The sequence below is a fragment of the Pelodiscus sinensis genome, chromosome 25 (genome assembly GCF_049634645.1).
Source record: "Pelodiscus sinensis isolate JC-2024 chromosome 25, ASM4963464v1, whole genome shotgun sequence".
NCBI lineage: Eukaryota > Metazoa > Chordata > Testudines > Trionychidae > Pelodiscus > Pelodiscus sinensis.
The window spans coordinates 4,385,900-4,411,976 of NC_134735.1; the positions used below are offsets into that span (position 1 = coordinate 4,385,900).

General features: G+C 62.8%; 1 protein-coding gene across 11 annotated transcripts in view; it reads left to right on the forward strand.

Moving 5' to 3' along the window:
- The window catches only part of ADGRB2 (adhesion G protein-coupled receptor B2), a 99,987-nt gene extending 92,080 nt beyond the window's left edge, over positions 1–7,907 (forward strand). For 4 of the 11 annotated variants that reach the window (XM_075908513.1, XM_075908506.1, XM_075908509.1 and 1 more), the window contains 7 exons: positions 54–149; positions 556–595; positions 908–1,557; positions 3,102–3,137; positions 3,864–3,968; positions 6,131–6,184; positions 7,194–7,907. In XM_075908513.1, coding sequence (XP_075764628.1) covers positions 54–149; positions 556–595; positions 908–1,557; positions 3,102–3,137; positions 3,864–3,968; positions 6,131–6,184; positions 7,194–7,367 — 1,155 coding nt within the window. In that variant the 3' untranslated portion in view covers positions 7,368–7,907. Of the gene's footprint in view, positions 1–53; positions 150–555; positions 596–907; positions 1,558–3,101; positions 3,138–3,863; positions 3,969–6,130; positions 6,185–6,256; positions 6,361–7,193 lie in introns of those variants that run through there. The other 7 variants (XR_012897550.1, XR_012897551.1, XM_075908507.1 and 4 more) reach the window with 7 other exon arrangements.
- The last annotated feature ends 18,170 nt before the right edge of the window (positions 7,908–26,077 follow it).

Here is a 26,077-nt window from a genome sequence, read left to right on the forward strand (position 1 = left end):
GCTGCCAGCCCCCAGGGTGGTAACCACAGCCTCTGCCCCCCCCTCCTCCCAAGGTGCAGGACGTGGTCAAGTGCCAGATGGGGGTGTGCAAGAGCAGTGAGAACGAGAACTCGCCCGACTCCTGCAAGAACGGACAGGTGCAGATCATGGTGAGGGGGCAGGCGGCACGGGGCCTGGGCTGGTGTGCCAGGCAGCACGGGGGGAGCAGAGGGCACGGGGCAGCACAGGATCATGCTAAGGGCAGCCGAGCAGCATGGGGCGAGCTGGCAGCCCGGAGCCTGGCGGGAGGGATGGTCGGGCAGCACAGGGCCCATGCACAGAGACCGGGCTGGCTCAGCATGAGCATGGTGGACCTGGCGGGAGCTCAGACTGGCCCCCCAGCGCTCACACCTGTGGGCCAGTTGGGCTTGGACTCGGTGGCCAGCCCGGGCCGAGCAAGCGGGCACCCTGGGAGTCGCCCCTCCCAGCTGCAGCACAGACGGCCCCGCGCTGCCGGCGATACATTCATCCCTCCCGGTCTCCCCCTGCCTCTCTCCCTCTTCTCTGCTCTTATAGACAGACTTCGAAAAGGACGTCGACCTGGCGTGTCAGACAGGTGAGGCCCGGTCCTGCTTTGGGAGGGCAGGCCAGGAGGGCAGTGCAGCGCGCCCTCCCCCAGCTGGCGCGAATCACCACAGATCCTGCCTCCCTTTAAAATAAAAGGGGAGGGGCTTACCAGCAAGGGGGAGGGGCTAAGTGGGGCAACGCCAGCCGGGTGCTGTGCGGTAGCAGCCGGGTATCAATGCCACTTAGGGCAGACCCAGGCCCCTTCCCAGCCCCCCCCCCCTCCGAAATCCCTGACAGCTGGGAGACACCCCGCTCCTTGCCTGTCCCCGTCTGACCTGCCCTCCCTCTTCCCCCCTGCCAGTCCTCTTCAAGGAGGTGTCCACGTGCAACCCGGCCACCATCACGGGCACCTTGTCCCGCATCTCCCTGGACGGTGACGAGGACCCCAAGCTCCACCCCGGCTCCGAGGGCGGCCTGGGCTTCTCCAGCCTCCCGGGGAACATCTCTCCCGCCGGCATCCTGGTGCAGGTGCCCACGCTGGCGCACAAGGGGCTGAACGAGCTGAACGACCCACCCAAGAAGGACGTGAACCTGGACAGCCGGGGGCCCCTCTACCTGTGCACGGACAGCAACCTGCGGCCGGCGGAGTACGGCTGGATGCGGGCGCCCGAGCCGGCGCTGGAGAGCGACTACATGGTGCTGCCCCGCCGGACGGTCAGCCTCAAGCCCTTTGGCCGGGAGGAGGGGAAGCTCAACATCCAGGTGCAGGAGGCGCCGCACATGGGCCAGGGGCGCCGGGCGGCTGAGGCGGAGGCCTACCCTGGCTTTGTCTCGGTGGACCACATCAATGTGAACTTGAACCAGCCCTACGGGACGGTGAAGCACCCGTACGGCCTTCAGTTCAAGCAGCACCCCACGGTCCGGCAGATCCTGGCCTCCGAGCTCACGGAGCGCAGCCGCACCATGCCGCGCACGGTGCCGGGCTCCGCCATGAAAGTGGGGTCGCTCGAGGTGAGCTCGCCCCCCGCCCCGGACAAGAGGGGGCGCGGGCGGGGGTGGGACTGGTGAACGTGCGGCGGAAGGAGGGTGTCTGTGTGTATGCAAGGGACCGCACAAGTGTGTGTGTTCGAGAAAGTGTGTGTGTGCAGGTATGTGTGTACGTGCAAGAGAATGCACGTGTGCAGACATGGGTGTGTGAGAGTGCACCAGCATGCAAGACAGCAGTGAGTATATGAGAAAGACAGTGGATGTTTGCACGAGCACGTGACCAACCGCTTGCACGAGTGTGTGAGAGGACACATGCAAAGGTGCGTGCGAGAGCCGGAGTGTGCACAGGGCTGTCTCCTGCAAGGTGTGGGAAGCTGCGTCTTGGGGCTGATAGTCTGTGAGTCACAGGGGGGTGTTGTTCTGGCTCCGGCTGGGATCCCTTTGTCCCTGCAATAGTGCCCCCCAGTGCTTTCCCCTGGCTGAGCCCCACCCCCCCGGCTGGTGTCACCCCTTGAACAGCAGCTGCTCTGGGAATAGTGCGTGTTAATTACCTGCTGGCTGCAAAGCACCCGGGGGCGCTTGCACATCCCTTTTCTGTGTGACATGTAGGAAGGGGGGCTGGGGTTTGCCGTTGGGGGTGTGGGGCGTGGGAATCAAGACTCCTGGCTCTCTGCCGTTCACGGCACTGTGCCGTGCCTCAGTTTACCCAGCTGCAAAATGGGGGTCATGCTTCTGGCCTGGCTGGGGAGGTTTAATTCGTAGCATGGCTGGGGTGTGGCACTCCTCCAGTGCAAGGCGCTGGGCGAGCCACGTGTGCGTGTCACTTTCGGCTTCTTGGTGACAGAGGGACGTGGCCACGAGAGACGGGGGCCGCAAAGCCAGAGGACGATCCCCCTGCTGGATGCTCTTTGAAAGCAGATCCAACTGGGGGCCTGCCCAGGTACCAAGTGTCCCTCCCAGTCCCAGCTAGTCCCGAGGAACCGCAAAGCCCAGGGCCCGGATTGTGCGGGATCTGGCTTTAACTCCCAGCTCTGCCAGCCTGGGGGCATGACGGGGGGCGAGTCACTGAGTGCCCAGCCCTATAACGGGGGTCGGGCCGCTCCCCACCTACCCACGTCAGGGCGACCTGCCTTGAAAGATGGTTGGGTGCTATAGTAACAGTTGCCATGGCAGTGGTACCCAGCCCTTTAAGACTTTGGGCACTGCTGGCCTGTCAGCTGGCTTGTCAGGAGTCTGTGGTTAATGACTATATGCAGATGAGGGCAAGGAGTAGCCTGGAAAGCACAGTGGGGTGGGGCCATCCCTGCAGAGGGAGCCGCTAGGGGAAATCCAGCCGCAAGGGGGAACTTTGCAGCCCTCTGCTCCTGGGACCGAGATCTTCCCGGCCAGGAATCCATAAGAATGGCGCCCACTTCAGTCCGGTCTAAACTAGCGTCCTTCTCCCGGCCGCCGCGCCCCAGCACGTGCTCATCCCCCTCTTTGCCGGCTAGACCAGTAAAGATCTTTCTTTTTCCCCCCTCCCCCTTCTCGGTTCGGTTTGGCCGGCGCGTATATTTCACCCCCCCCAGAGGAAGAGGTTACGATACTCAGATCTGGATTTCGAGGTAAGCGCCGCCGACACCTGCCCCGCTTCCCCCATCAGGGCGGCGTTTGCCGGTGCCTGGGCCCCAGCGCAAGGCCGGAGCTCCCTTCTGGGCTTCGGGGCCTCCGGCCCGGCGAGCGCCATCCTGCCCCAAGCAGAGGGCCCGAGAGCGGACGGCGCTCGGGCTCGGCGGAGAGACGGGGGCCCCGCTAGGAGCACGTCTGGGGCTGGGAAGTAAAATCTCCTTTTATTTATTTCCCTCCTGCACCCAATTTAAGCAGACGCTGATGAGGGAGAAGCTGAGCTCGGAGGAGTTTTATAGCAGGCCATAATGAGCACTCACGGTTGATTAAAAAGCCACGTGGGGGGGGGGGGGGGGCTGGGAACAGTTCAGCCAGGTTCGTGAGGGGAGCTAACGCCTCCTCTTGGGAAATGTCTGGTGGGAAGGGGGAGCTGCCGAGGAACCCCTACATTTGGACTTGGAAATGTAGAGGTGGGGGGGTAGGGAGTCCTGGGGGGAGGGGCAGAGTCCCTCCCGCCACTCTGTTGCCAAGAAATGTCAGACACAAACCGGTGCCCGCTCCTGGTTCTTGGGGGTCCTACAGAAATCCAGTGTGCGAGCTGCCCCTGCTGTGGCGAGCAAAGTAACAGCCAGTATTCCCATAGCAGAGGAGCGGGCCGGGGGGAGAGGCGGCGCCGTGACACGGGGCTCACTGGACTGTCCCCCCGCCCCCCGCTGCCTTTGCAGAAAGTCATGCACACGCGGAAGCGCCACTCGGAGCTCTATCACGAGCTGCACCAGAAATTCCACACGATGGATCGGTACCGGGCGCCGGCCACCAATGCTTCCAAGGTAAGGCTGCCGGGCCGGCCTGCTCTGGTCCTACGGCCGCCCACAGCAGCGGGCGGGGAGGGCACAGGGCTGCGCTGCAGTCCTGGGCAGCGGCCGGTCACTGTCCGTGGGGGGAGTCCTTGGCTGTCACCCCCGGTTGGGGTCTACTGTCTCGTACAGACCGCACCGTGCTCCTCCTGGAACCGTCCGCCCCTCCATCGCCCAGAGAGCCGGGTGGTACAGCGCCTCCTGCTGGGGGAGGCTGGGACCGGCACCGCTGGGGACTCCCCACCGCCTGTGCTTCCATCTCGCTCTGCAGCGCCTCCTGCTGGGGGAGGCTGGGACCGGCACCGCTGGGGACTCCCCACGGCCCGTGCTTCCATCTCGCTCTGCAGCGCCTCCTGCTGGGGGAGGCTGGGACCGGCACCGCTGGGGACTCCCCACCGCCTGTGCTTCCATCTCGCTCTGCAGCGCCTCCTGCTGGGGGAGGCTGGGACCGGCACCACTGGGGACTCCCCACGGCCCGTGCTTCCATCTCGCTCTGCAGCGCCTCCTGCTGGGGGAGGCTGGGACCGGCACCACTGGGGACTCCCCACGGCCCGTGCTTCCATCTCGCTCTGCAGCGCCTCCTGCTGGGGGAGGCTGGGACCGGCACCGCTGGGGACTCCCCACGGCCGGTGCTTCCATCTCGCTCTGCAGCGCCTCCTGCTGGGGGAGGCTGGGACCGGCACCACTGGGGACTCCCCACCGCCTGTGCTTCCATCTCGCTCTGCAGCACCTCCTGCTGGGGGAGGCTGGGACCGGCACCGCTGGGGACTCCCCACGGCCGGTGCTTCCATCTCGCTCTGCAGCGCCTCCTGCTGGGGGAGGCTGGGACCGGCACCACTGGGGACTCCCCACGGCCCGTGCTTCCATCTCGCTCTGCAGCACCTCCTGCTGGGGGAGGCTGGGACCGGCACCGCTGGGGACTCCCCACGGCCGGTGCTTCCATCTCGCTCTGCAGCGCCTCCTGCTGGGGGAGGCTGGGACCGGCACCACTGGGGACTCCCCACGGCCCGTGCTTCCATCTCGCTCTGCAGCGCCTCCTGCTGGGGGAGGCTGGGACCGGCACCACTGGGGACTCCCCACCGCCTGTGCTTCCATCTCGCTCTGCAGCACCTCCTGCTGGGGGAGGCTGGGACCGGCACCGCTGGGGACTCCCCACGGCCGGTGCTTCCATCTCGCTCTGCAGCGCCTCCTGCTGGGGGAGGCTGGGACCGGCACCTCTGGGGACTCCCCACGGCCCGTGCTTCCATCTCGCTCTGCAGCGCCTCCTGCTGGGGGAGGCTGGGACCGGCACCGCTGGGGACTCCCCACGGCCGGTGCTTCCATCTCGCTCTGCAGCGCCTCCTGCTGGGGGAGGCTGGGACCGGCACCACTGGGGACTCCCCACCGCCTGTGCTTCCATCTCGCTCTGCAGCACCTCCTGCTGGGGGAGGCTGGGACCGGCACCGCTGGGGACTCCCCACGGCCTGTGCTTCCATCTCTCTCTCTCTGCAGCGCCTCCTGCTGGGGGAGGCTGGGACCGGCACCGCTGGGGACTCCCCACGGCCCGTGCTTCCATCTCTCTCTCTCTGCAGCGCCCCCTGCTGGGGAGGCGGGGGCTGGCATTGCAGCCAGTGCATTTAAAACATCCCACCTCCCGCCCCCAGCGTTGCTTGTTGAGGCTAGTTCTGGGAGTCTCAAACTTCGTTGCCCCGCGACCCCCTTCTGACAACAGAAACTCCTGCCACACCCCAAGAGGGCACTGACGCCTCAGCCCACCCAAGCCCCAGGCTGAGGGGGCCAAAGTGGAAGCCCAAAGGCTTCAGCCCTGGGGGAGGGGAGGCTTTGAGAGCCACTGGGCTGGTCCATCTGCAAGCCCTCTGGGCACCCAGTGTGCGTAGAGCAGCGCCCCCTGCTGGCGCCACCCCGCCCCAGCACTGTCAGGCCATTCTGCTTTGGGGCCGCTGGGCCACCTTCCCGTGGTCTCCCCAGCTGGAGGGACCCGGCGCACTGGGCTTCGGCAGATGGTCGAGTCGAGAGCAGGGTGTCGTGTTTCACAGCCTGGGGGGGTGGCGTCCTGTAGCCGGTGCCGGGGGCCGAGCCGCAGGGAGGGGGGTCTGTGATTTAGGGACCTGACCCCAGCTGTGCTTCCCCCCCAGAGAGAGAAGCGGTGGAGCGTTTCTTCGGGCTGCGGAGAGAAGAGCATGCCCAGCGTAAGTGCCAGGCCGCCCCCCGCCCGGTTCCCTCTGCAGTCCCCATCCTCATCCTCGCTCTGTCCCTTGCAGGAGGAAGGCCTCCCGCCATGCCGGTCGTGACCCCGTAGCTCATGCAAAGCCTCCCAGCTTGTCTGTCCATCCTCATCACCCCCCCACCCCGTCTCCACCCCCTCGTAAGTGTCGTGTGCCCCATCTCTGCATGCTGTCCTGCCGCCTGCGGCTCTCCGGGTGCCCTGCCCCGGCTCCCGCCATCTCATGCGTGTCATCCCACGCTTTGCGCCCCTCCTGCCCGCCCGCCCTCGGGCACCCACCCTGTCCTACCCGCCCACCCTCAGACACGTGCCCCGTCCTGCCAGCCCACCCATGGGCATGCACCCTGTCCACCCTCCCTTGGGCATGTGCCTTGTCCTGCCCGCCCTTGGGCATGCACCCTGTCCTGCCTGTCCACCCTCCGGCACATGTCCCGTCCTGCCCGCCCTTGGGCATGCCCCTTCTGCCCCAGCCATCTGCTCTGGTCCAGAGCCTGCTGGCCGTCCCTACACAGGGAACAGGAGTGCTGTGGGAAGCGGGGGCCTTTCCAGCCCCTTCTTGCCCGGCCCTGACTCCCCGCTGCCCTCTGCTCCCGGGGCCCGTCACAGCAGTGCAAAGCGGGTGCCACGTTCTGCTCAGGCCACGGGCCCCTCTGGCAGGCATGCGGGGCACTCTGGTGGCAGGGCCCTTACGCCGGCCGTGGCCTGCCCCGGACACCCTGTGGGCTCCTACCCAGTCTGAAGCCCCGTGACACTGCCAGGCTGGCTAGGGGCTGCCCCTCCCTGGCTCTGTGCTACCAGGCTGAGTAGCCAGACCCTGGCTAGTACTGGCCGTGTCACCGGAGCGCCAGGGAGCCAGCAGCCCCAGCCCCCCACGAGCGGCCTCCGGAGAGCAGGCTGAGAGGGGGCGCACGGAGCTCTCCCGGCGCTTTGGCCCGGTCACCCCCCAGCCTCGTCTCCTCCTCTGCCCCTCGCAGGAGGCCCCCCGCCCGGAGGAGCCGCAGCAGAGGAGCTGGAGCACCTTCAAGGCCATGACGCTGAACTCGCTGCCCCCCAAGCGGCGGGAGAAGCTGGAGCTGCACTGCGCCAGCTGGGAGCGCCCCCGCGGGAGCCTGGAGGTGTCCGAAGGGGATTTCCAGACGGAGGTGTGAGCCGGGGGCGCCCCGCCCGGCGGGACGGACACACAAACTGGACAATCGCATTTTGTTTTCCTTTGGGGGGGGGGGTTGGTTTCTCGCGTCCGGCCACTGGAGTCTGCTCCTCCCGCCCGGTGGGCCCGGGCGTCCCCGGCCGCCTTTCGCCTTTCGTTGTGGGCTTTCGTTTCTTCTCCTCCCTCCCGCCGAGGTCCCTGCCGGGCCGCGCGCCCCCCGGAGACCCGCTCACACGCGCACAGGGACCCGCGCACGCACACTGGCCGGGCGGCGCGGCCTGCGGGGACGCCGGGGAGCCGGCTCTGAACTCTTTTGTACCCGGGCATCGCGTCACGCAGGGCACCGTGTGCACCTGGGAGCCACGGCCCAGCCCAGCGAAGCCGCCCCGCCGCGCCACACGCCTCTCCTGCCACCGTTCTTCCTCCAGACCTCCACGCCTCCTCTCCCCCCGGCGGGAGGGGGCCCTCCCCTCCCCCTCCCCCCTTCCGATCCCGCGGGGCAGGCGCTGTCTTTGTTGAAAATAAAAGTTCACGCTGTGGATCGCTGCCGCCGAGGGCGCGGGCCTCCTTTGCGGGGGAGGGGTGGCGTGGGCTGCGCTGGGGGGTGGAGGGCATGAGCCGGCTGTGCCAGGCAGGGCAGGGGGCAAGCAGAGCCCCTGCCGGCCAGCTCCTGCTGCAAGGGAGGCCTGCTCGGGCTCCCGGCCTGGGGTCCAGCTGGGGGTGCATCGTGGGGGGGTGGCCCCTCCCCGTCGGCTCCCGCCCGCTGCTGCTAGCGCTGGGTGGGGGTGCAGTGCGAGGAGATGCCCAAAGGCGGGTGGGTGGAAATGTCGGGTGAGCGTGCGAGGAACGTCGCAAACGCCCGGCCGCGCTGGTGTTGGGCGAGGCCGGGGGGGGGGGGGGCTGCCCCTTTCCTGCCGTGCTCCCTCCTCCCCTCTGTCACTAGGGGTCTGTGTGCCCTCCACACCCCCCGCCTGTCCCCTTGCTGGTTTCTGGGCAGGGTGCAGCAGCCAGAGTGGGTGCCAGGGAGCCACTGGTGTGTACGGTGCAGGGCAGGCAGCCCAAGCCCCCAGGCAGCCCTTGTGGGGTTTCTGAGCCCTGCTGTGAAGTGCCTCTGTGGGCCAGGCCGGGCGACACGCTGCCCTGCCACCCCTGCTGCCATGGCCTTGGGGCACCGCCACCCCAGGGAGCACACGCACGGGCCTGGGGCCACGGGCCCGGTGGGATGGTGTGAACTGGAAGCGGATGGGCTCAGCCAGGCCGAGGGATGTGGGGCTCAGGCCGAGGGGTTCGGCCCTGCAGTGGCGGGGCTCGGGAGGGGTGCCCACAGAGGACCACGCCGTTTGAGAGCCAGGCGAGGGCCGTGGCCAGGGGGATCCTAGGTCTTGGCCGGGTTGGGGGCTTGCAGTGAGGCCAGGCCCCAAGCTGGGCGGTTGTTCGCTCTGCCCCGCGCCTCCGGCACCATCCCTGGTGGCAGAACACAGGCCGTGTGTGGCGGCGAGTCGGGTTCCCCCGACCCTGCACCCCCGTAGCAGCAAGAACAGACTCCGCCCGGCAGTAGAGCAGGGGGGTTTATTGCTCCTCCAGGACACAGCCCAGCACAGACGTGACGTGTCTACAGGAGTCTGGGCCAGGCTGCCTCAGCCCCCTTGAGATGGGTCCCTGGGCCCCTCGATTCCAGCCCCTCCTTAGTCTGTTTCCTTCAGGGTTCCAGCCCAGGACTCCTCGCTCCCAGACCCTGCCCCCAAACCAGGAGTTCGCCTCCGCCCCCCTCCCTGTGTCTCTCCCCTGGGGAAAGAGCCTTGTTATGTGCCCAGGCTGGGCCGAGGTGTGGGGCTAATACACGTGTGGGTGAGCCCGTGGGAATCGCACCTCACAGCGCGGGAGGGCACTGGGTCACAGAGCAGACAGCCCCCCGCGGCGTCACACCATGCGCCCGCCAAGCCCCATAAGCCCTGGACGGAACTCCTGGCTCCTTTTCATGCTTCCCTGCGGCCCGGGAGCTAGTTGCACGAAGACCCTGGAGGTTTGCATTGCTCGTGGGTCCCTGGGGGATTGCTCCAGCCAGCCCCCTCCGCTGGCCGTTGGTGGGGAGCAGGAGCAGGGGCAACGCACCACACAACCTGGTGGGCACGGGCTCAGGCAGCAGGAGCGTCTGGACCCAGATCCTGGAGGTGCGACACCCCCCCACACACACACTGTGCCTCTTATCCCACTGAGATCATGCTGCTGCCTTGCCCTCTGGAGCCCAGCGAGGTGCCCACAAGGGCTGCCCGGTGCCCGCCCGGCGAGGAGTCTGCCGGAAGCGGGGCCCAGAGCTCAACCTGCGAGGCTGCCCCCACTCGGCCGGTTGGGCCTGGGGGGGCCGATGAGAGAAAGGGGTTGGATGGGAACACGCTGGGGGGGAGGTGCGGGCCTGTGACACCACAAGTGGGTTTTCCCGGAGGCGGCTGGCTCTGGGGAGGGAAGGGCTCTCTCAATGGGACGCCTCCCCCGGGGGCAGGGCAGAGGCTTTTGGGGCCGTCTCAGTGGAAAGGGAGCGTTTGTGTCCACACACGATGGCCCCTCCCTGGGTTCAGATGGTCCCATTCCGCCAGCTCTGCCAGCGCGCCCGGGGATGGGCCGCCCCGACTCAACTCGTCCTGCCACTGCCCCAGCGTGACAGCAAACCTCACCACATCTCCCCGAATGCACTGGAACCCTTCAATTAGTCCGGCCCGTAATGCAGTGGTCGCCAGTGTTCCCTGTAAGCAGCATGCCCACCATCAGCAGCTTGTGTTTCTCCTGGCGGTGCACATCCCTGGGTGCACAGAAAAAAATTTATTCTGCACCCAGATGGAAAAAATAGAGGGAACATTGTTGGCGGCTGTGCCACGTCTCCCAGAAGGCACTGTCCTTCAACAGGTCGGCAGCGGTGCAGCGGCAGCGGTGCCAAATGTCCCAGAATGCACTGCAGTGGTTCCACTGCTGTCCCAGAATGCCTTGCAGCCTTGCCAAATTGCTCCTGCTTGCAGCCGCTGCGTGTGGAAGGCTGAGCGAGGTACCCAGCAGGCTTTGCAGCGGGACCGGTTCAGGGCAGCGTTGGTGTGGCCGTGGGGTCAGATGGAAATTGGGCCGGGAAGGCTCCTGGGGGTGGCACCGGAACGACTGTGCTTTCCAGGGGCTGAGTTAGTTCTCCAGGCCACCCCCCACCCAGGCCCCATGACTGGCCCCAAGTCTGATCTTAGGGGCGCTGCTGCCAATCAGACCTGATGGCTTCAAGGCAGCTCTGCCCAGCTGGAAACCTGGGCCCAACTTTCCCAGCCACCTTGGGCTCCCAGCAGCTTCCCCCCCATCACAGCTGGTCAGCCCCCCGCTGACGCCTCACCGACATCTTTTAAATGTGGCGGGCTGGCCTCCCTGCCCCTTCCAGCCAATAGGGTCTAGGAATCTGCCAGTTTTCATTTTCTATTGGATGGGCTGCTCCAAGCCCCACCCCCACAGGCAGCAGTGGCTATAAAAGGGCAGAGATTACTCCTCCCCCTGCCAGTTGTCTCTGAAATGAGCCGCAGGTGAGAGGGGATGAGGATGGCGCCTGCTTGCTCCCCATGGAAGTGGCAGGTGAGTCAGAGAATGGCTGGAAATGAAGCTGGTGTGGTGAATTGCCCTTCCCCCGTTGCTCCCTCTTCAGGGGGCCTGTGGGATGTGGAGCCCCTGTGGCCTTCATAGATGTGCCCCCAAAGCTCCCCATGCTGCAGAGTCAGTGTGCCCCTACCATAGCCCCCCTTCCTCCCTGAAACCAGGGCTGCCTCCTTCGGCGGCCAGTGAGCATGTATCCCCTTCCCCCATGGGAACGCCCCTTTGGGCTGCTACTCATCCCAATACCTGCATGGACCCGTCCGTCCCCCCCAGTCCCCTGTTTGCTCAGAATGGCTGGAGTCAAAGTGATCCCGCACCGGTGTCGAAGACCAGGCCTGCCGAAGCATGGGAGGGCTAGCAAGGCTCTGTGCCCACCCGTCTGGGCTCCCCGGTGGGTCCTGCCAGTCGCCGTCGTCTGTGCCCCTGCCTCAGTTTCCCCCTCTGCCAAAAGCGCGCCGGGCTTCCCGGCTCGGGGGCGGGCGGCGTGTGTGTGTGCTGGGCACGGAGCAGGGAAGCTCGTTCCAGCTGGGAAGTGCTAGAAGAGCGCAGCTGCGCTGCCCCCCCCCTTGCCGGTCTCGCGGGGAATGGAGCGTTCGGGATGCGCCATTTGTGGTTCCCCCTCTTGCCTTCCGGTGGGCGGGAGCGAGAGGCAACGTCTGCAAGGGGCTGGATGGGGGGCGGGGACACAAGTGGGGCGCTGGCTCAGGGGCTGGGCCCTTCTTGCCATCAAACCCCTCCCCCGCCTGCCCTGTCTCTAGTGCTTTATAGCCAAGGATCTCCATGCAGCTGCCTCTCCTTAATTAGCAACCTTTCCCCCTTCCCAAACCTCACCCTTGATCCTAGCACAACGGTGCCTCCGCTCGCTGGCCTGCGAAGCAGACGGCCATGGGGGCGCGAGGGTTAAGGCAGCTGCACACACCAGCGTCATCTAGTTAAGATGCCTACGGATCGGGTTGGGGCAGAGGCCACGGTCTGGTACATGCTGGCTGGCCCCATGAAGTCATTACTGATGGCCGACAACTGGCAGCAGTGGTGCAGGGCCATTTTTAAGGGGCGGGAGGGCTGAAATCCAGGCCCTTTACCTCCTTCCACTCCTCCCGGCACACGGGGCCAGGAGCAGAGCCCTCCGAATGCTGATGAATCACAAGTGCTCACCACCAACTCCATGTGTCTGGTGCCTCCAGGGCAAACCAAGCCTTAAGGTTCCCATTTTGCAGATGGGGAAACTGAGGCACAGTGCGAGGTTTTTTTTTTTGTGTGGGGGGGAGTGGGCAGCCAAACTGCAAGGTGAGGCCGCAGCAAAACGGGCTAGAACCCAGGAGTCTTGCATCCTCGTCACTCCAGCTAAAGGAGGCTCCTCTCCGCTGTTAGCAGTAGTAGGACTTTTATCCTCCGTGAGAGAGGTCCACCGTGCACGTTATATGGGTGACCCCTGCAGGCACGGGCTGGTGCATGAAGTTACTTGCCTAGTGCGATGGGGAGGCCCCCTGGCTGCCAGGCAGTGTCAGCTGGGTGTTGGCTAATGCCATGGGCTCCCAGCTTGTCTCTGGCCAGGGTCCCCAGCTCTTTCCAAGGGCCATGTGCTACCCACACAGCCCCAGGGCAGTCGGGGGGGGGGGGCAGAGATGCTCTGTTCCTAGAAGGTGGGCGCTTGTGCAGAGTGCTCGCAGCTAGGTGTGTGTTGCTACTAGCGGTGCACACTTGCATGTGCCTCGGTGCCCAGAAAATGTATTCCGCACATGGACGGCAAAGTTTAGCGGGAACATTGCAGGGATGGTGCTGCGTGCCAGATCTTGGGGCCCGGATCCCCAGCCGCCTGCACCCCCAAACAGTCAATGCCCTGGCGGGAGAGTTGCTAACGCTCTCCCTTTGAGAAGGGGGCGTGGGTGGCTCTGCACAGGCCTGGACGTAGATGGGGGGAGGGGTGATACCTACCCCCACCCTAGTGAGCACCTATTCCAGAGCGCCCCCTCCCGCCCCTCGGGGACTCCAGCGGCTTCCCTTCTCCTCCCAGCATCCTTTGCAGAACAGCCCTTAGTCGCTTTGGGGGAGTCACATGGAGCACGCTGGGGGGGACAATCTTCCCCTCCCCCCCAGGGCTGCTGTACAGGTGGGGCAGCAGGACGGGGGTTGGGCCTCGGTGGCGGAGCAAGAGGGATTATGTCCCCAAAGGGGTCTCCGTGCCGGGGCAGATGGGGGGGTCCTCTGTGAGCTCAGGGCTCCGCTCTGGTGCTAGACCCATAACCGCCCAGGCCTTGGGTCGGCCCCAGCTGGCCAATTGCCGGCAAAATCTCAGCTCGGCTACATGTCGGGCCTTCCCGCTGCCCTGCCGCTGCGCTGCTGCTCGGCTCGTTGGTCCCCCAGCTCAACAGCTGCCCCGTGGGGGTCCCCACCCCCCAGGCAGGAGCAGGGGCAGGGGCGTGAGCTGGAGAGAGAGGCCCAGGATGGGGTGGCTGCAGCCCCCATGCCGACCAAGCAATAACCCTCCGGTTGCTTAGGGCTGGAAAGTGCTGACCCAAAGGCCTTTTTTTAGCACGTGGCTGCCTGAGGCGAGTCACCCAGGCGGGGCGAAGAGCCAAGGCCGCGCCGATGACTATGGCAACACGGGGGCTTGGCCGAGGGCATCATGCTAGCGACTGGGAAGTTATTTCGAAATAACTTTCCTAGCATCTACACGGCCAGTAAATTCGAAATCATTTGAAATTTTGAAATAGCGGCGCGCTTATTTCGAATTCGGTAAACCTCGATCCACGAGGAATAACGCCAAATTCGAAATAGCGAAATCGAAATACGTGCTGTGTAGACACTTATATCGAAATAGGGGGCCTCCAGCCTTCCCAGGGTGCCCTGGTGGCCACTCCAGCCTCAACCAGGAACACTCCTCCCCCTCCCCCCTTCCCCGGAGCCCTGAAAGGGGCTGACTTTGGCCACAGTGCCTGTGCCAGCTCCAAGCCTGCCAGCCCAGAGCCAACAGTCGCTGCCCCTGACCCAGTGGCCCCAAAACATGAGCCAGGAAGCCACAGGCAGCCAGCCCTCCACCGCTCCCCAGGACCAGTCTGCCAGTCCCCAGGAGCCTGCCAGGGCCCGGAGAAGGCGGGTGCCTTCCTGGTTCAGGATGGAGATCATGAAGTGTATTCAGGTTTGGGGGGGATGCCCCCAACGTCTACGATCTGCACACTAGACGGAGGAACACGGCTGTCTATGGCAGGATGGCTGCCAGCCTGGCCACCAAAGGCCACATGCAAACCCAGGAGCAGGTTTTCATGAAAATTAAGTTGGTCCGGCAAGACCTTGAGCTTCCCCTCCCCCTTCTTCCCCTTGCCTCCTTCCAGGTTTCCCCCTCCCCTCTCCCACCCTCTCTTCTCCCCTCTCCCGCCTCCTTTCCCCAGTCTCACCAGAGTTTCATTCCCTCCCCAGTTTTGTTAAATAAAGAGAGGTTGTGTTCATGAAAATACATGTATTATATTTAACATTAGGGAGGGGTAAGTGGAAGGACGTGAGGGAGGAATGAGGCACAAGCCCCCAGTGGGGAGGACCAGGGAGGCTCTTAGTGCTCCTCAGGGTGGAAGCTCTCCCGCAGGGCCTCCTGGATACTGACAGCCCCCCGATGGACCTCCCAGATGGCAGCCTGCAGAAAGTGCAGCCAGGCTCGCACTCTGGCTCCATGTTGCCGAGCGCTGTGGTGTCCCGAGTGAGGGCAACCAGATCACGCAGAGACAAAATGCTTTGCTACCCCTCAGCGAGGTAGGCAAGCAAGCAGCGAAACCTGAGAACTGGCTGTCCTGGGGGAGGGGTCCCTTAAGTACAGGCCTCAAATACTATGTGGGGCTGCTGCCTGAGGCGAAGTCCTGACCTGATGCCCTGCCGGACCCGGTTCCGGCGGCCTTGAATGTGTCCAGCCCCTCCCCAAGGCGCCACGGAATCCTAGGGTGGGAAGAGACCTCAGGAGCCACCGAGTCCAGCCCCCTGCCCAAACCAGGACCAACCCCAACTCAATCATCCCAGCCAGGGCTTTGTCAAGCCAGGACTTAAAACCGCTAGGGATGGAGATTCCACCCCGTCCCCAGGGAACCATCCCAGGGCTTCCCCACCCTCCTAGGGAAAGAGTTTTTCCTAATATCCAACCTCGACCTCCCCCACTGCAACGTGAGACCATTGCTCCTGGTTCTGCCACCTGCCCCCACTGAGAACAGCCTCTCTCCCTCAGGGGCTGCAGGTATCCTAGACAAGGGGAGGCATTGCCTTCCCCCACCGCCAGCCCCCCCCCTCATTCTCCTATCCCAGAAGGCTGACGGTTGCTTCCCCCCGAGGGCCGTGCTCCAGGGCCAGGGAGGCTGGGTCTGCTCCTTCCTCTCTCCCTGTGGTGCGGGGGGGGGGGGGGGGGGCAGCTTGGCTCCTGTGGAGTGGGCCTGGGGACTTCACCCCCAGCCCTGCCTTTACCCACTGCCCCTGCTCTCCATCCTCCTTAGCACCCCCCTTCAGGGAGCTGAAGGCTGCCCCCAAATCCCCCCTCATCCTTCTCTTCTGCAGACTAAATACGGCCAAGTTCCTCAGCCTCTCCTCATAAGCAAGCTCCCCGCCCCCCCCCCCTTCCTTTTCCTCTCAGCACTTAACTTCCCATCTCTGGCCCCCTTCTCCACTCGCCCCAGGGCCCTGCCGGGATGGGTGCGAGGGCTGGGCCTGGAAAGGCAGCGGGAGGTCACTGCCCAGGGAATGCACTGACCCCTCTCAAACGGCGGCGGCGCGCGCGGCTCCATCTCAGCCGTAATGGACAGGGTGGCTCCGGGGGGGCCCGGCCCGGCCGCCTGGCTACAGAACGGTAAGTGCGTTTTGCGCCTTGAGACACACTCGCATTGTTGAATATTTCAGAGGGTGCGGGGCTAGAAAGGGGTGAGCCGCCCGGAGCCGGGGCCGAGCTGCCGCCGCTTTTGTAGGCCTGCTGCTTTTAAATAACGCGGAGGGATTTTACTTCAGAGCCGCAGGAGATTGAGGGGGAGGGGGGGTCAGCCTGCTACAAGGCCAGTTCCAGCCTGGCTGGCTGCAGCGCCCCAGCCACCAATGCGAGGTGCCAGCCTCTGCTGCCTTGTTCAGGCCTGGGCCAAGACTCTTGGGACTGCCCCTCTCAGTACCTGGAGCAGGGCTTGGGTGGGGCACAGGATCTGCCTTCTGAGGTCTGCCTCATGCTACAACTGCTGCCCCGCAGAGGTGTCAGTAGTCAGCTCCCATCGCTGTCGTGTCTGGGCACCTCATCATGGGAGCAGAGGCTAAGTGACATGCCCAAGGCCACCAGGAAGTGGCAGAGTAAGGCGTGGAACCCAAGTGGCTCCCATCGTAAATCGATACCCTCCCACCAGGTCCTGCTGTTGCACCCCACACTGTATGTAGTTGCTGTCTCACAAAGGTACCCAATGGGCTGACACGTAAGAGCTGAGATTTGCATAGGGGACAGGGCCGCACCCCCCTGTCTGGGTACAAAGGTGCTGCCCGGTTCGTATGGTCCCTGTCTCTAATTGCTGCTGGAGGTACGGAGCGTTTCCTAAGCACCCAGCGGGAGCGTGGCTGGGAGTGGTGGACAGTTGAAGGCTAGGCACAGAGCTCTGCCCAATCCGCTCTGGGCCCTTCCCTCCAGTCTGCTGTCTAGGACCTTGTCCCTCTGCTGTGATGTCCCCACAGGCCCTTCTGCCTCTCCCGTTTGGCTGCCCCATAAATCGTGGGGCGGGCCTGCACCTAGGAGTGAAGCTGGCATAGCTGCATTTCGTGGGGGTGTGATAATTCCGCCACGTGAGCGTGGTAGCTCTGCCACTCCCTCCCAGCCCGGGCGTGGAGCCTGCTGGGTCGATGGATGAAGGCCTCTCTCCACTGGTCATCATCCTGGGGGGGAGGAGGGCTGCTGGATGGGAACCCCCTTCCCACATGGTAGGAAGCGTCTTTGCCGTGGCCTCCTGGCACTTGTGGCATGAAGGTGGCCTATGAGAGTGAACAGTAGGAAATTGACAGAGCAGAGTAAGAGCATCAGAAAAGTCAGACCAAAGGCCCCTCTAGCCCCGTTTCCTGTCTGCTGACAGTGGCCAGTGCCAGGTGCCCCAGAGGGAGTAAATAAAAACAGAATCATCACGTTACCCATTACCAGCTTCTAACAGACTAGGGACACCATTCCTACCCTTCCTGGCTAATAAGTATTGATGGACCACTCCATGAATTTATGTAGTGCTTTTTTGAACCCTGTTAAAGTCCTGGCCTTCACCACATCCTCTGGCAAGGAGTTCCACAGGTTGACAGTGCACGGCGTGAAGAAAAACCTCCTTTGGTTTATTTGAAACCTGCTACCTATTCATTTCATCGGGTGACCCCTAGTACTTACGTGATGGGAACAAGTAAATAACTTTTCCTTACTCGCTTTGCCCACGCCTGTGATGATTTTATAGATCTGTCAGGCTTTGTCTACACAGCAGGCAGTTATTTCAACGCAAGGTCAAAATACTGTTGTGCTGGAGGACTTCACACTCCGACTCCCGGAGTCAGGGAAGTCGGAGGAAGAGGGCTCGGTTTTTTAATAAGCGCGGTGTCGGGATGGGCTGCAGTCCCTGCCAGGGGCAAGGGCACAGCTCGGCCGACACCACCCTCTGAGGAGAGCAAATTGACACCAGTGGGAACTCTGGCCCGTCCTGGCCGCAGCTGCTGCATTGACACCTGGTTAACACTGGCCCGTCACTCAACACTGATCTCTCCCCGGCTCCCCCCCCCCCCTTCCCAGGCAGGGCGAAGGCTCCCGGGGCCAAGGCTGTGCTAATGGGAAGGGGCCGGCTGGTTATTTCCGCCTTATACATCAGATCCTTCTCCCGGGCACCTGGCATAGCTGATGACACGGCAATTAATCTCCCCGCAAACGAGCCACTTCAGCTGCAGGTGCCGGCTTATTTGCAGCCGCCCGCTGGGGCCAGTGTGCGCCATGGCATGCTGGGACCTAGGCCTCTGCTTCTTCCCTCCCCTCCCAGGCAATCGCCGGTCGTTTCGGAGCAGCCCGTGTCCCCCACAGGGGGAGACCTGAGACCCTCCCGCGGCACATGGAAATACACAGCCGAAGGGGCAGAAATTGAGGGAAGGAAGGGGTGGTGTCAGCGAAGCTTTGCAATGGGGCTGTCCTGGAGGGCAGGAACGGTGGGGGAGATGGTGCCCTGGCCACCAGGGGGCGACGGTGTGATGGAGGGGCAGAGAGATGAGTGGGGGGCAGATGTAACCCACATGCCTACTGGGCGTGGGTCACTGTCCCATGCAGCAGCACGTAGCCCACGTACAGCGTGAGATACAAATGAGGGAGCTCTACAGCCTAAGCCCCAAGCCAGCTGGCTTTATAGCTCAAGCCGTAGCAGCTCCTGCACTAAGCTCCGGAGGTTCCAGGTTCCGTTCCGCCCGGCGGTGGTTACGTAGAGCCAGGCTGGGGCCATGCCGTTGGCTGGGGTGTGTACACTGAGGGAGTTTAGACCATGGAGTGGTTGAAAGGGGCCTTGCCAGCTGAGACCTGCCAGAGGAGAGCAGGGCAGGCAAGTGCCAGCCAGGGCTGTGAAGTTGTTCTGTGACTGAGCCAGCCTGGTGGGGCTTTGCTCTCTGTGGGGTCCTGGAACAGGCTCCTAGCACGACCTTCCCTCCTGGGGGCACCATTAATACAAGATGGGGGGCTTGGCCCTCTGGGTCGAGGCTAGACAGAATGGGAGTGTTGAGAGCGTTTGACAAGTATCAGAGGGGTAGCCTTGTTAGTCTGGATCTGCAAAAGCAACAAGGAGTCCTGTTGAAACAAAAGACAGGTCTATGTAGCACTTTAAAGACTAAACCATCTTGGTTTATTAGGTGATGAGCTTTCGTGGGCCAGACCCACTTCCTCAGATCAAACAGTGGAAGAAAATTGGCACAACCATATATACCAAAGAGATACAATCAAAAAAATGAACACACATAAAATAGACAAATCAGATTTTAGAACAGAGGGGGGATGAGGGGGGAGGTTAATGTCTGAGACGATATTAGAGGTGATAATTGGGGAAGCTATCTTTGTAATGGGTAGATAATTAGCATCTTTGTTAAAGCTCATTCATAAAGTGTCAAATTTAAGCATGATTGACAGTTCAGAGGCTTCTCTTTAAAGTCTTGTGTTAAAATCTCTTTGAAGCAAGATGCAGGTAATCCAGTCGTTGAGACAATGCCCAGTCTGGTGAAATGGCAAGAAACTGTTTTTTCTTTGTGAAACTGTCTGATGTCTGTTTTGTGTGCATTGCTTCTTTGGCGAAGTGTCTGAGACGTTTGTCCGATATACTTAGCAGACGGACATTGTTGGCACATGATGGCATACGTTATATTTCTGGATGAGCAGAATCCTGTGGCACCTTATAGACTAACAGATGTATTGGAGCCTAAGCTTTCGTGGGCAAAGACCCACTTCGTCAGATGCATGTAGTGGAAATTTCCAGAGGCAGATCTAAATATGCAGGCCAGAAAGTGGAGGGAAGGGTCCCACTTTCTGCTGAGGTTGGGTTTATCAAACTTCCTACCTGTCCGGGTGGTGAAACACCTGGAATAAGTTGCCCAGGGAGGTTGTGGAATCTCCATCCCTGGAGGTATTTCAGAGCAGGTTGGACACACCTGATGGTGCTTGGTCCTGCCATGAGGGCAGGGGGCTGGACTTGACGCCCTCTCGAGATCCCTTCCAGCTCTAGTGTTCTATGACTCTATGAATAGACGAGAGGTGTGTTGAGTGGGGAATCGGTGCTATAGATTGTCATGGGGTCCACCAGCTCCACAGGCGGCTGCTTCTAACTGCAGCCCCTACCACCTCCCCGCATGCTGCCCCTCCCCATCTATCGCATGTGGCTTGTGCTGGTAGCAGGTTGCCATGAATTATGTATTCCCTGGTGCAACCGGCCCAGCAGGCGGAACCCGCCAGAGGTGCCAAGTGATCTGGGCTCCGTCTTTCCGTAAAAACAAACCCACCTTCCCCTGGTTTCCATGTCGGCCCTAGCAGGACCGGAGAGCCCGGCAGGGCAGGGAAGCGTCTTTCAAAGCTCGCTGCTCAGGCAGAAGCGTCGCCGGCGATCGGCGTCCTAGCTGGCACCGCTGTGGCTGTGAGGCTAAGGGCTGTCCGTGGGATTGATGGGGCCCGAGGCAGCACTATTCAGCTGGCGCCCTGTGCCCGACGGCCATATAGGCTGGAATTAGGGGCGCGGGGGGTGCTGGCTGGAAGTGTTTCCATGCTATCCAGAATTCACAGTTTGGATCAATGCTTCTCCGCACCCCTGCTCCCCAAATGTGTCCCAGCCCCCTGCAGAAGGCAGCCCAGGGAGAAGGGGAGGGCTGCCGAACTTGTAGCGAGGTGAGCGATTTATAAAGCAACTTTTAAACGCCGGTCCTGTCGACATCACAGTCAATTCAGAAACAGCCTGTGGAATGGCTTCTCTGCCCCCCCCCCCCCCCCCCAATGGCTCTTTCCCAGGGTGGGTGTTCGGCTAAGCGCTCCGGCCGGCTTTGCCACTGGTAAGGTAGCGAGATGCTCTCCGGAGGAAGCGGAGCCACAGAGCAGGGAGAGAAAGAGGCGGGAGGGGGGACGTTAAGACCCAGCGGTGCCCCAAATTTTCAGGTGCCCCACGCAGCCGAGCATTCTGCGTCTGGCTAAGGACGGCCCCACGGGTGAGGCACGGTGGGTGGGTGGAGGGAGGAGTGGAGAAGTGACGAGTCCTCTTTGAGAAGTGTAAGCCTTCCCCCCCCCCCACACACACACGGTTCCCTCTCGGCCCCCCGCCCCCACCCTTTCATCCCTCTGGCCCACACCGGAATGAGGGAAACCAATTCTCCGCTTGCAGTGGACACGCTGACCGTGTTGGGCTGCCACCTGGCGGGCATTTCCGGAGCTGTGTGTGGTGCCCTCCGCCAGGGACAGAGGCCACCTGCCAGGCGCAGTGGGGATGCTACCCAGGTGGCAAGAAGACTCTTCCACCTTGCCCTCATTTTTGGGCTGTGTCTGGAGATGCCGTAGGCCATGGGTGAGCAGTAATTTTTGCCCGAGGGCCACTTCAAAAATGTTTGAAGTAGCCCTGGGCCCCCCCAGAAGGGGCGGGGCTACCCCACCCCCAGATCATGCCCCCCCTTCCCACTAGGCACCCATGCCCTGGAAGAGGCTTGGAACACTCCCCCACCCCCCGGCCAATCAGGGCTTGGGGGCGGGGGAGCGCGAGAAGCCGCCTCCCACCCTGCAAGGAGCATGTGGCACTTTGAAGTACCACGGGCTCCTCCCAGGGCTGGGGCAGGACGAAGGAAACTTCACGCAGCTCCGTCACCCCCAGGCCCTGATTGGATTGGGGGCAGGGGAGCAGCAGGGCCTCTGCAGGCTGGATCCATCCACTTGGCGGGCCGCATCCGGACCACAGAGGCCCTTTTGCCCACCCCTGCCATAGGCTGAGGGCGCAGCTATTGTTAGGGGCCAGGTCTCTTTCAGGGGTCTCCAATCGACCCCCAGTGTTGCGAACGGGTCCCATATGAGGAGAGGTTAAAGCAACTGGGACTCTTCAGTTTAGAAAAGAGACTGAGGGGGGATATGATAGAGGTCTCTAAAAGCATGAGTGGTGTGGAGAGGGCCGATAAAGAAAAGTTATTTATTAGTTCCCATAATAGAAGAACTAGAGGACACTAAATGAAATGAATGGGTAGCAGGTTTAAAACTAATAAAAAAGTTCTTCTTCACACAGCATGTAATCAACCTGTGGAACTCCTTGCTAGAGGGGGCTGTGAAGGCTAGGACTATAGCAGAGTTTAAAGAGAAGCTAGATAATTTCCTGGAGGTTAGGTCCATAAAAGGCTATTAGCCAGGGGATAAAATGGTGTCCCCGGCCTCTGTTTGTCAGAGGCTGGAAAAGGAGGCAGGAGACAAATTGCTTGATCGTTGTCTTTGGTCCACCCTCTCTGGGGCACCTGGTGCTGGCCACTGTGGGCAGACAGGATACTGGGCTAGATGGACCTTTGGTCTGACCCAGTCCGGCCGTTCTTATGAACGACTCCAACATCTTGGCCTGAGAGCCCGCTGGGCAGCTGGCCATGAGAACTGGAGAAGGCCTGGCAGGCCGTGGGGGCGGATTTTGTGGCTCAGCGCCACGGGACAGCCTCTCTCCCCAAGCCGTGCTTAGAATCCCCCCCTAAGGGAGAAGGAAACTTAGCAAAGGAAAAAGCAGCAGCACCTCTTTTCCTCTCTCTCTCTCTCTCTCTCTCTCTCTCTCTCTCCTCTTCCTCCCTCCCTCTCTCTCTCTCGCCCCTAAACTAGTCAAAGTGCATAAATATGTTTAATAAACGAGCACTTAGAGCGTAATGGAAATGTTCTCCTCTGTTATGATTAGTTCTGGGTCAGTAAAGGACCATTCACAGCTCCCGGAGACTGATTGGTCCTGACGTGGTGGGTTTTCTTGGCTGAAGTTGAGTTTATAAATAAGACGGGGAGGGAGTCTGTGCCGAACAGAAGGAGCCATTTACTAATGGACTAAAGTTTCCTAACTCCAAAGGAAGGGGTGCTGCAGGGGGGCTGTTTGCGATCCCATGGCCCTGCCGTGTTCGGTTGTGTTAGCCGCCCTCTGTCGGCACATGGTGCGTGGAGCCGAGTTGGGAGCCGAGCTGGGCCTTCCAGCTGGCCCTTTCGCGGCTCATGGGTCTGCCTGGATGGCTCGGTGTGCAAAGGAAATACAAGGCCGCGTGAGCCTGGGGGATCCAGCTTGGTGATACCGTAGCCACAGGAGCGTTGCGGGGTTCAAAGATGACCGGGCATTGAGAGGGATAAAACGACTTGAGACCGTAACTACTGAGAGGGCAAAACTAACCAAGAGTTTGGGAAGGGACTGAGCCCTCCTCGGAGCCACCCCCAGCTCGTAAGGGTCAGGAGCCAACGGGTCCCCCACGCAACCGCCTGGGTGGAGAATGTCCGGGGGTTTCTGCCGTCTCCAGACTCTGCGGTGGGTGGCTGTGGATGGGCAGGGCACGGCGCTGGGCGTTCCCACGCAGACACCGCTCAGCGCAGGACTCGGTCCCGCCCTGGGAGAAACGGCTGCACTGCTAGGCACAGCCCCTCGAGCGAGCCCTTTTGTCCTCGTGCGCATGGGAGCTCACGAGGGCCGTGCACGTGAGCCCGCTGCAGGAAAGAGGCGGGCGCGATCCCACGGTGGGAGCCGTTGGGAACGAGGGAGCCAGGCGGGGCGCTGCCCCCAACTCCCTTCTCCAGGCTTCTAGGGGAGGTTTCCGTACATACATGGCGAGGAGGACGGTGCGGACACGGCGCAGGCTCCCCTCTGCAGGCAGTGGGGGCTGGAACTGGATGTTCCCAGGCTGCGCCCACCTGCGACGCGCCTTTCTCCAAGGGGACGCGGGCTGTATGTGCTTGAATGCCGGGGTGGGCAGCCTGCGGCCCGGGGCCCACGTGCGGCCCATCGGGGTTCTGTGCCAGGCCGGCAGCCAGTTTGTTTCCTGTGGCCCACAGGCGGGGCTGCCAGATTCTGCTGGTTCTGTCCAGGTCGTTTATTTTCCCCGGGAAAGCCAGGGCCCGGGAAGGGAGACGTGTGCCGATTGCACACAAGTGACTGTGCGAGCCAGGCGCCCCCTCTGCAGCCAGTCCCAGCGCTGCGACGGGGCCAGCAGCACCCCCCACGCGTTCTAGGGACACAAGCGGCGTGAGCAAAACTCCCCCGTCCCGGGAGCCCGTCTCGCTGGGGACAGTCTCACAGCCGGCCGCTCCTGCAGCCCACTTGCTAGGCCCTGCACCGGTTTAACCGCTCGGGCTGCGTGTGGCCGTCTGCCTCCAGTGGGGCGTGCGAGCCACGGGTGAGCTCTGGCTGGCGAGGCCGGTCCCAGCCTCCCCAGTGCCGGGGTCTTGAAACGCCAAGCGGCTGGCTGGCAGCTGATACTTTGTGACGGGTAAGCTGAGGGGGGACTCCTTAGGCAGGGTGGAGCAGCCGGGCTGGGGTGGGCTTGGAAGCCCTGTGGCTGGGGAGGAAGGTGCCTGTGAATGGCCCAGCGGGGCCGCCTGGTGGATCTCCGCGAGGGATGGGGGCTTGTTCCTGAGGAGGGGCGGGGGTTCCCCCAGGCCTTGGGGTGGACAGCGCTTCAGAAACCAGCAGGCCCAACGCTGCCGGCTTGGCAGGCCTGCGCCAGCTGAAAGAAGCATGAGAACAGATCCCCCTGCAGTGCAGCACAGACAGACCCAGACCCACACACCCCTGCTCTGCCAGACCTGCCCCTTGGAAAGCAAGGGCCACTGGTTCTGCCTGCTGTGGGGTTCTCCGGCGGGGAAAGCGAGCGGGGCGGGCGGCTTTAGCCCTGGCCCCGACGTGGCTGCCATGCTCCCAGCCCAGGCCATCATGCGGTAACGGGTCTGTGGCATCCACCCTGCGGCTGAGTCCCCGGCTGAGCCTGTGAGCCCGGCCAGGCCCTGCTGTCACTGTCCGTGGTGCTGAATGCCCGGCGGGTCCCCAAGGCTAGTTACTGCGCCCGGCCTAAGCTGCTGAGCCTTCCCCGAAGCCAATGGTACGTCATCAGAATGGCCAGGCTGGGTCCGAGCTCAGTGTCATCTCTGCTGACAGTGGCCAATACCAGGTGCCCCAGAGGGAGTGAACAGAACAGGGAACCATCCAGTGATCCCTTCCCTGTCACCCATTCCCCAGCTTCTGACAAACAGAGGCTGGGGACACCCTCTCTGCCCATCCCGGCTAATAGCCATCGATGGACCTCTCATCCATGAACTTATCTCGCTCTTTTTAGAAGCCCACTAAAGTCCTGGTCTTCACAACATCCCCTGGCAAGGAGTTCCACGGGTTAACAGTGCGCTACATGAAGAAACACTGCCTTTGATTTGTCTTAAACCTGTTGCCTATTAATGCCTAAAATCATCCCCCCCCCAAAAAAAATACTTGGCATTTGGGGTTGTCTCCCCAACCCAGTACCTGTGCCTAGTGCCGTTGTAGCTGAATTCCCTCAGCCCGCTGCCTCCCCGAGACCTGCCCTGGCACCATCATTTGTCAGCCCCTGCCCGTTCCCTCATTAAGCATTTTGCTGGCGCGGCGCATGCGACGGCAGCTCGGTCTGTGGAGCAGGGTGGTGACTGCAGCCGGCTTGCAGTGGATGGAGCTGCAGGGCCGTGCCGCTGATGTCTGGAGAGCCCCCCCCCCCCCCCCCACTCCCACCCCCATTGGCTCAGCCACTTGATTCCTGCAAAGCGGCAGAAGGTTCCGAGGGTCGCCCGGCTCAATCACGAACCTTCCTGGCTGGGAGCTGGCCTGCCTCCGCCACGCGAATGGGGCCAGCGCCTCTGAGGGCAGAGAGGGGAAAGAGAGAGTTCCCTAGTGCCGGAGACGGGTTCTCCCCATCGTGCCACCCCCGTCCCAGCCTCTGGCATGGGGCCAGAGCTTTTCAGAAGGGATCTGGGGGGCCCTGCCCAGAGACACACGACTGACCTGGGCTCCATTCCCACCGCCTGGGACCTTGGCACTTCCTGGAGATTGGGGCTGGTGAAGGTGGCACCGAAATGGAGGCGTCTCACACCACCAGGCACCGTAAGCTCTCCCGGCCTCCGCTTCTCCTCTTGGAACGGCCCGGCCGTGGGTAAGCCAGTGCTGGGTGGGAGCGGGGTCAGCGTGGAGAGCCTTACGGGCCAGGGAGCAGGACAGCCACTGCCCATCTCTGGGGATGTGCATGGGGGGGTCCCATTCACACACAGAGCCACCTTGCTTTGCTGTCCCAGGGCTGCACGCAAGGCTGTCAGCATCGGGGGGGGGGAGGCCGGCTGGCAGCAATCCCGGGCCCTTGTGGGCCCTTTGCCCGTTCTGCCCACAAGCCGGAGCTGCTGACTTTGGGGGGGCACTGTGCCAGTGTTGGCGGGTGCCCAGCGAGCTGGTGCTGCAGGTGCCTGGACAGGACTTCCACGTGCCCACCCCGTCGAGCGGGCAACGGTCTAATTGAGCCAACCCAAAGCTCTGGTCCTGCCCCGCCCCTTCTCCAAGGCCCCGCCCCCACTCACTCCAGCCCCTCTCTCGCTGGCGCTCCCCCAGGTGTGGGAGGGGGTGCAGGCTCTGGCTGGAGTGT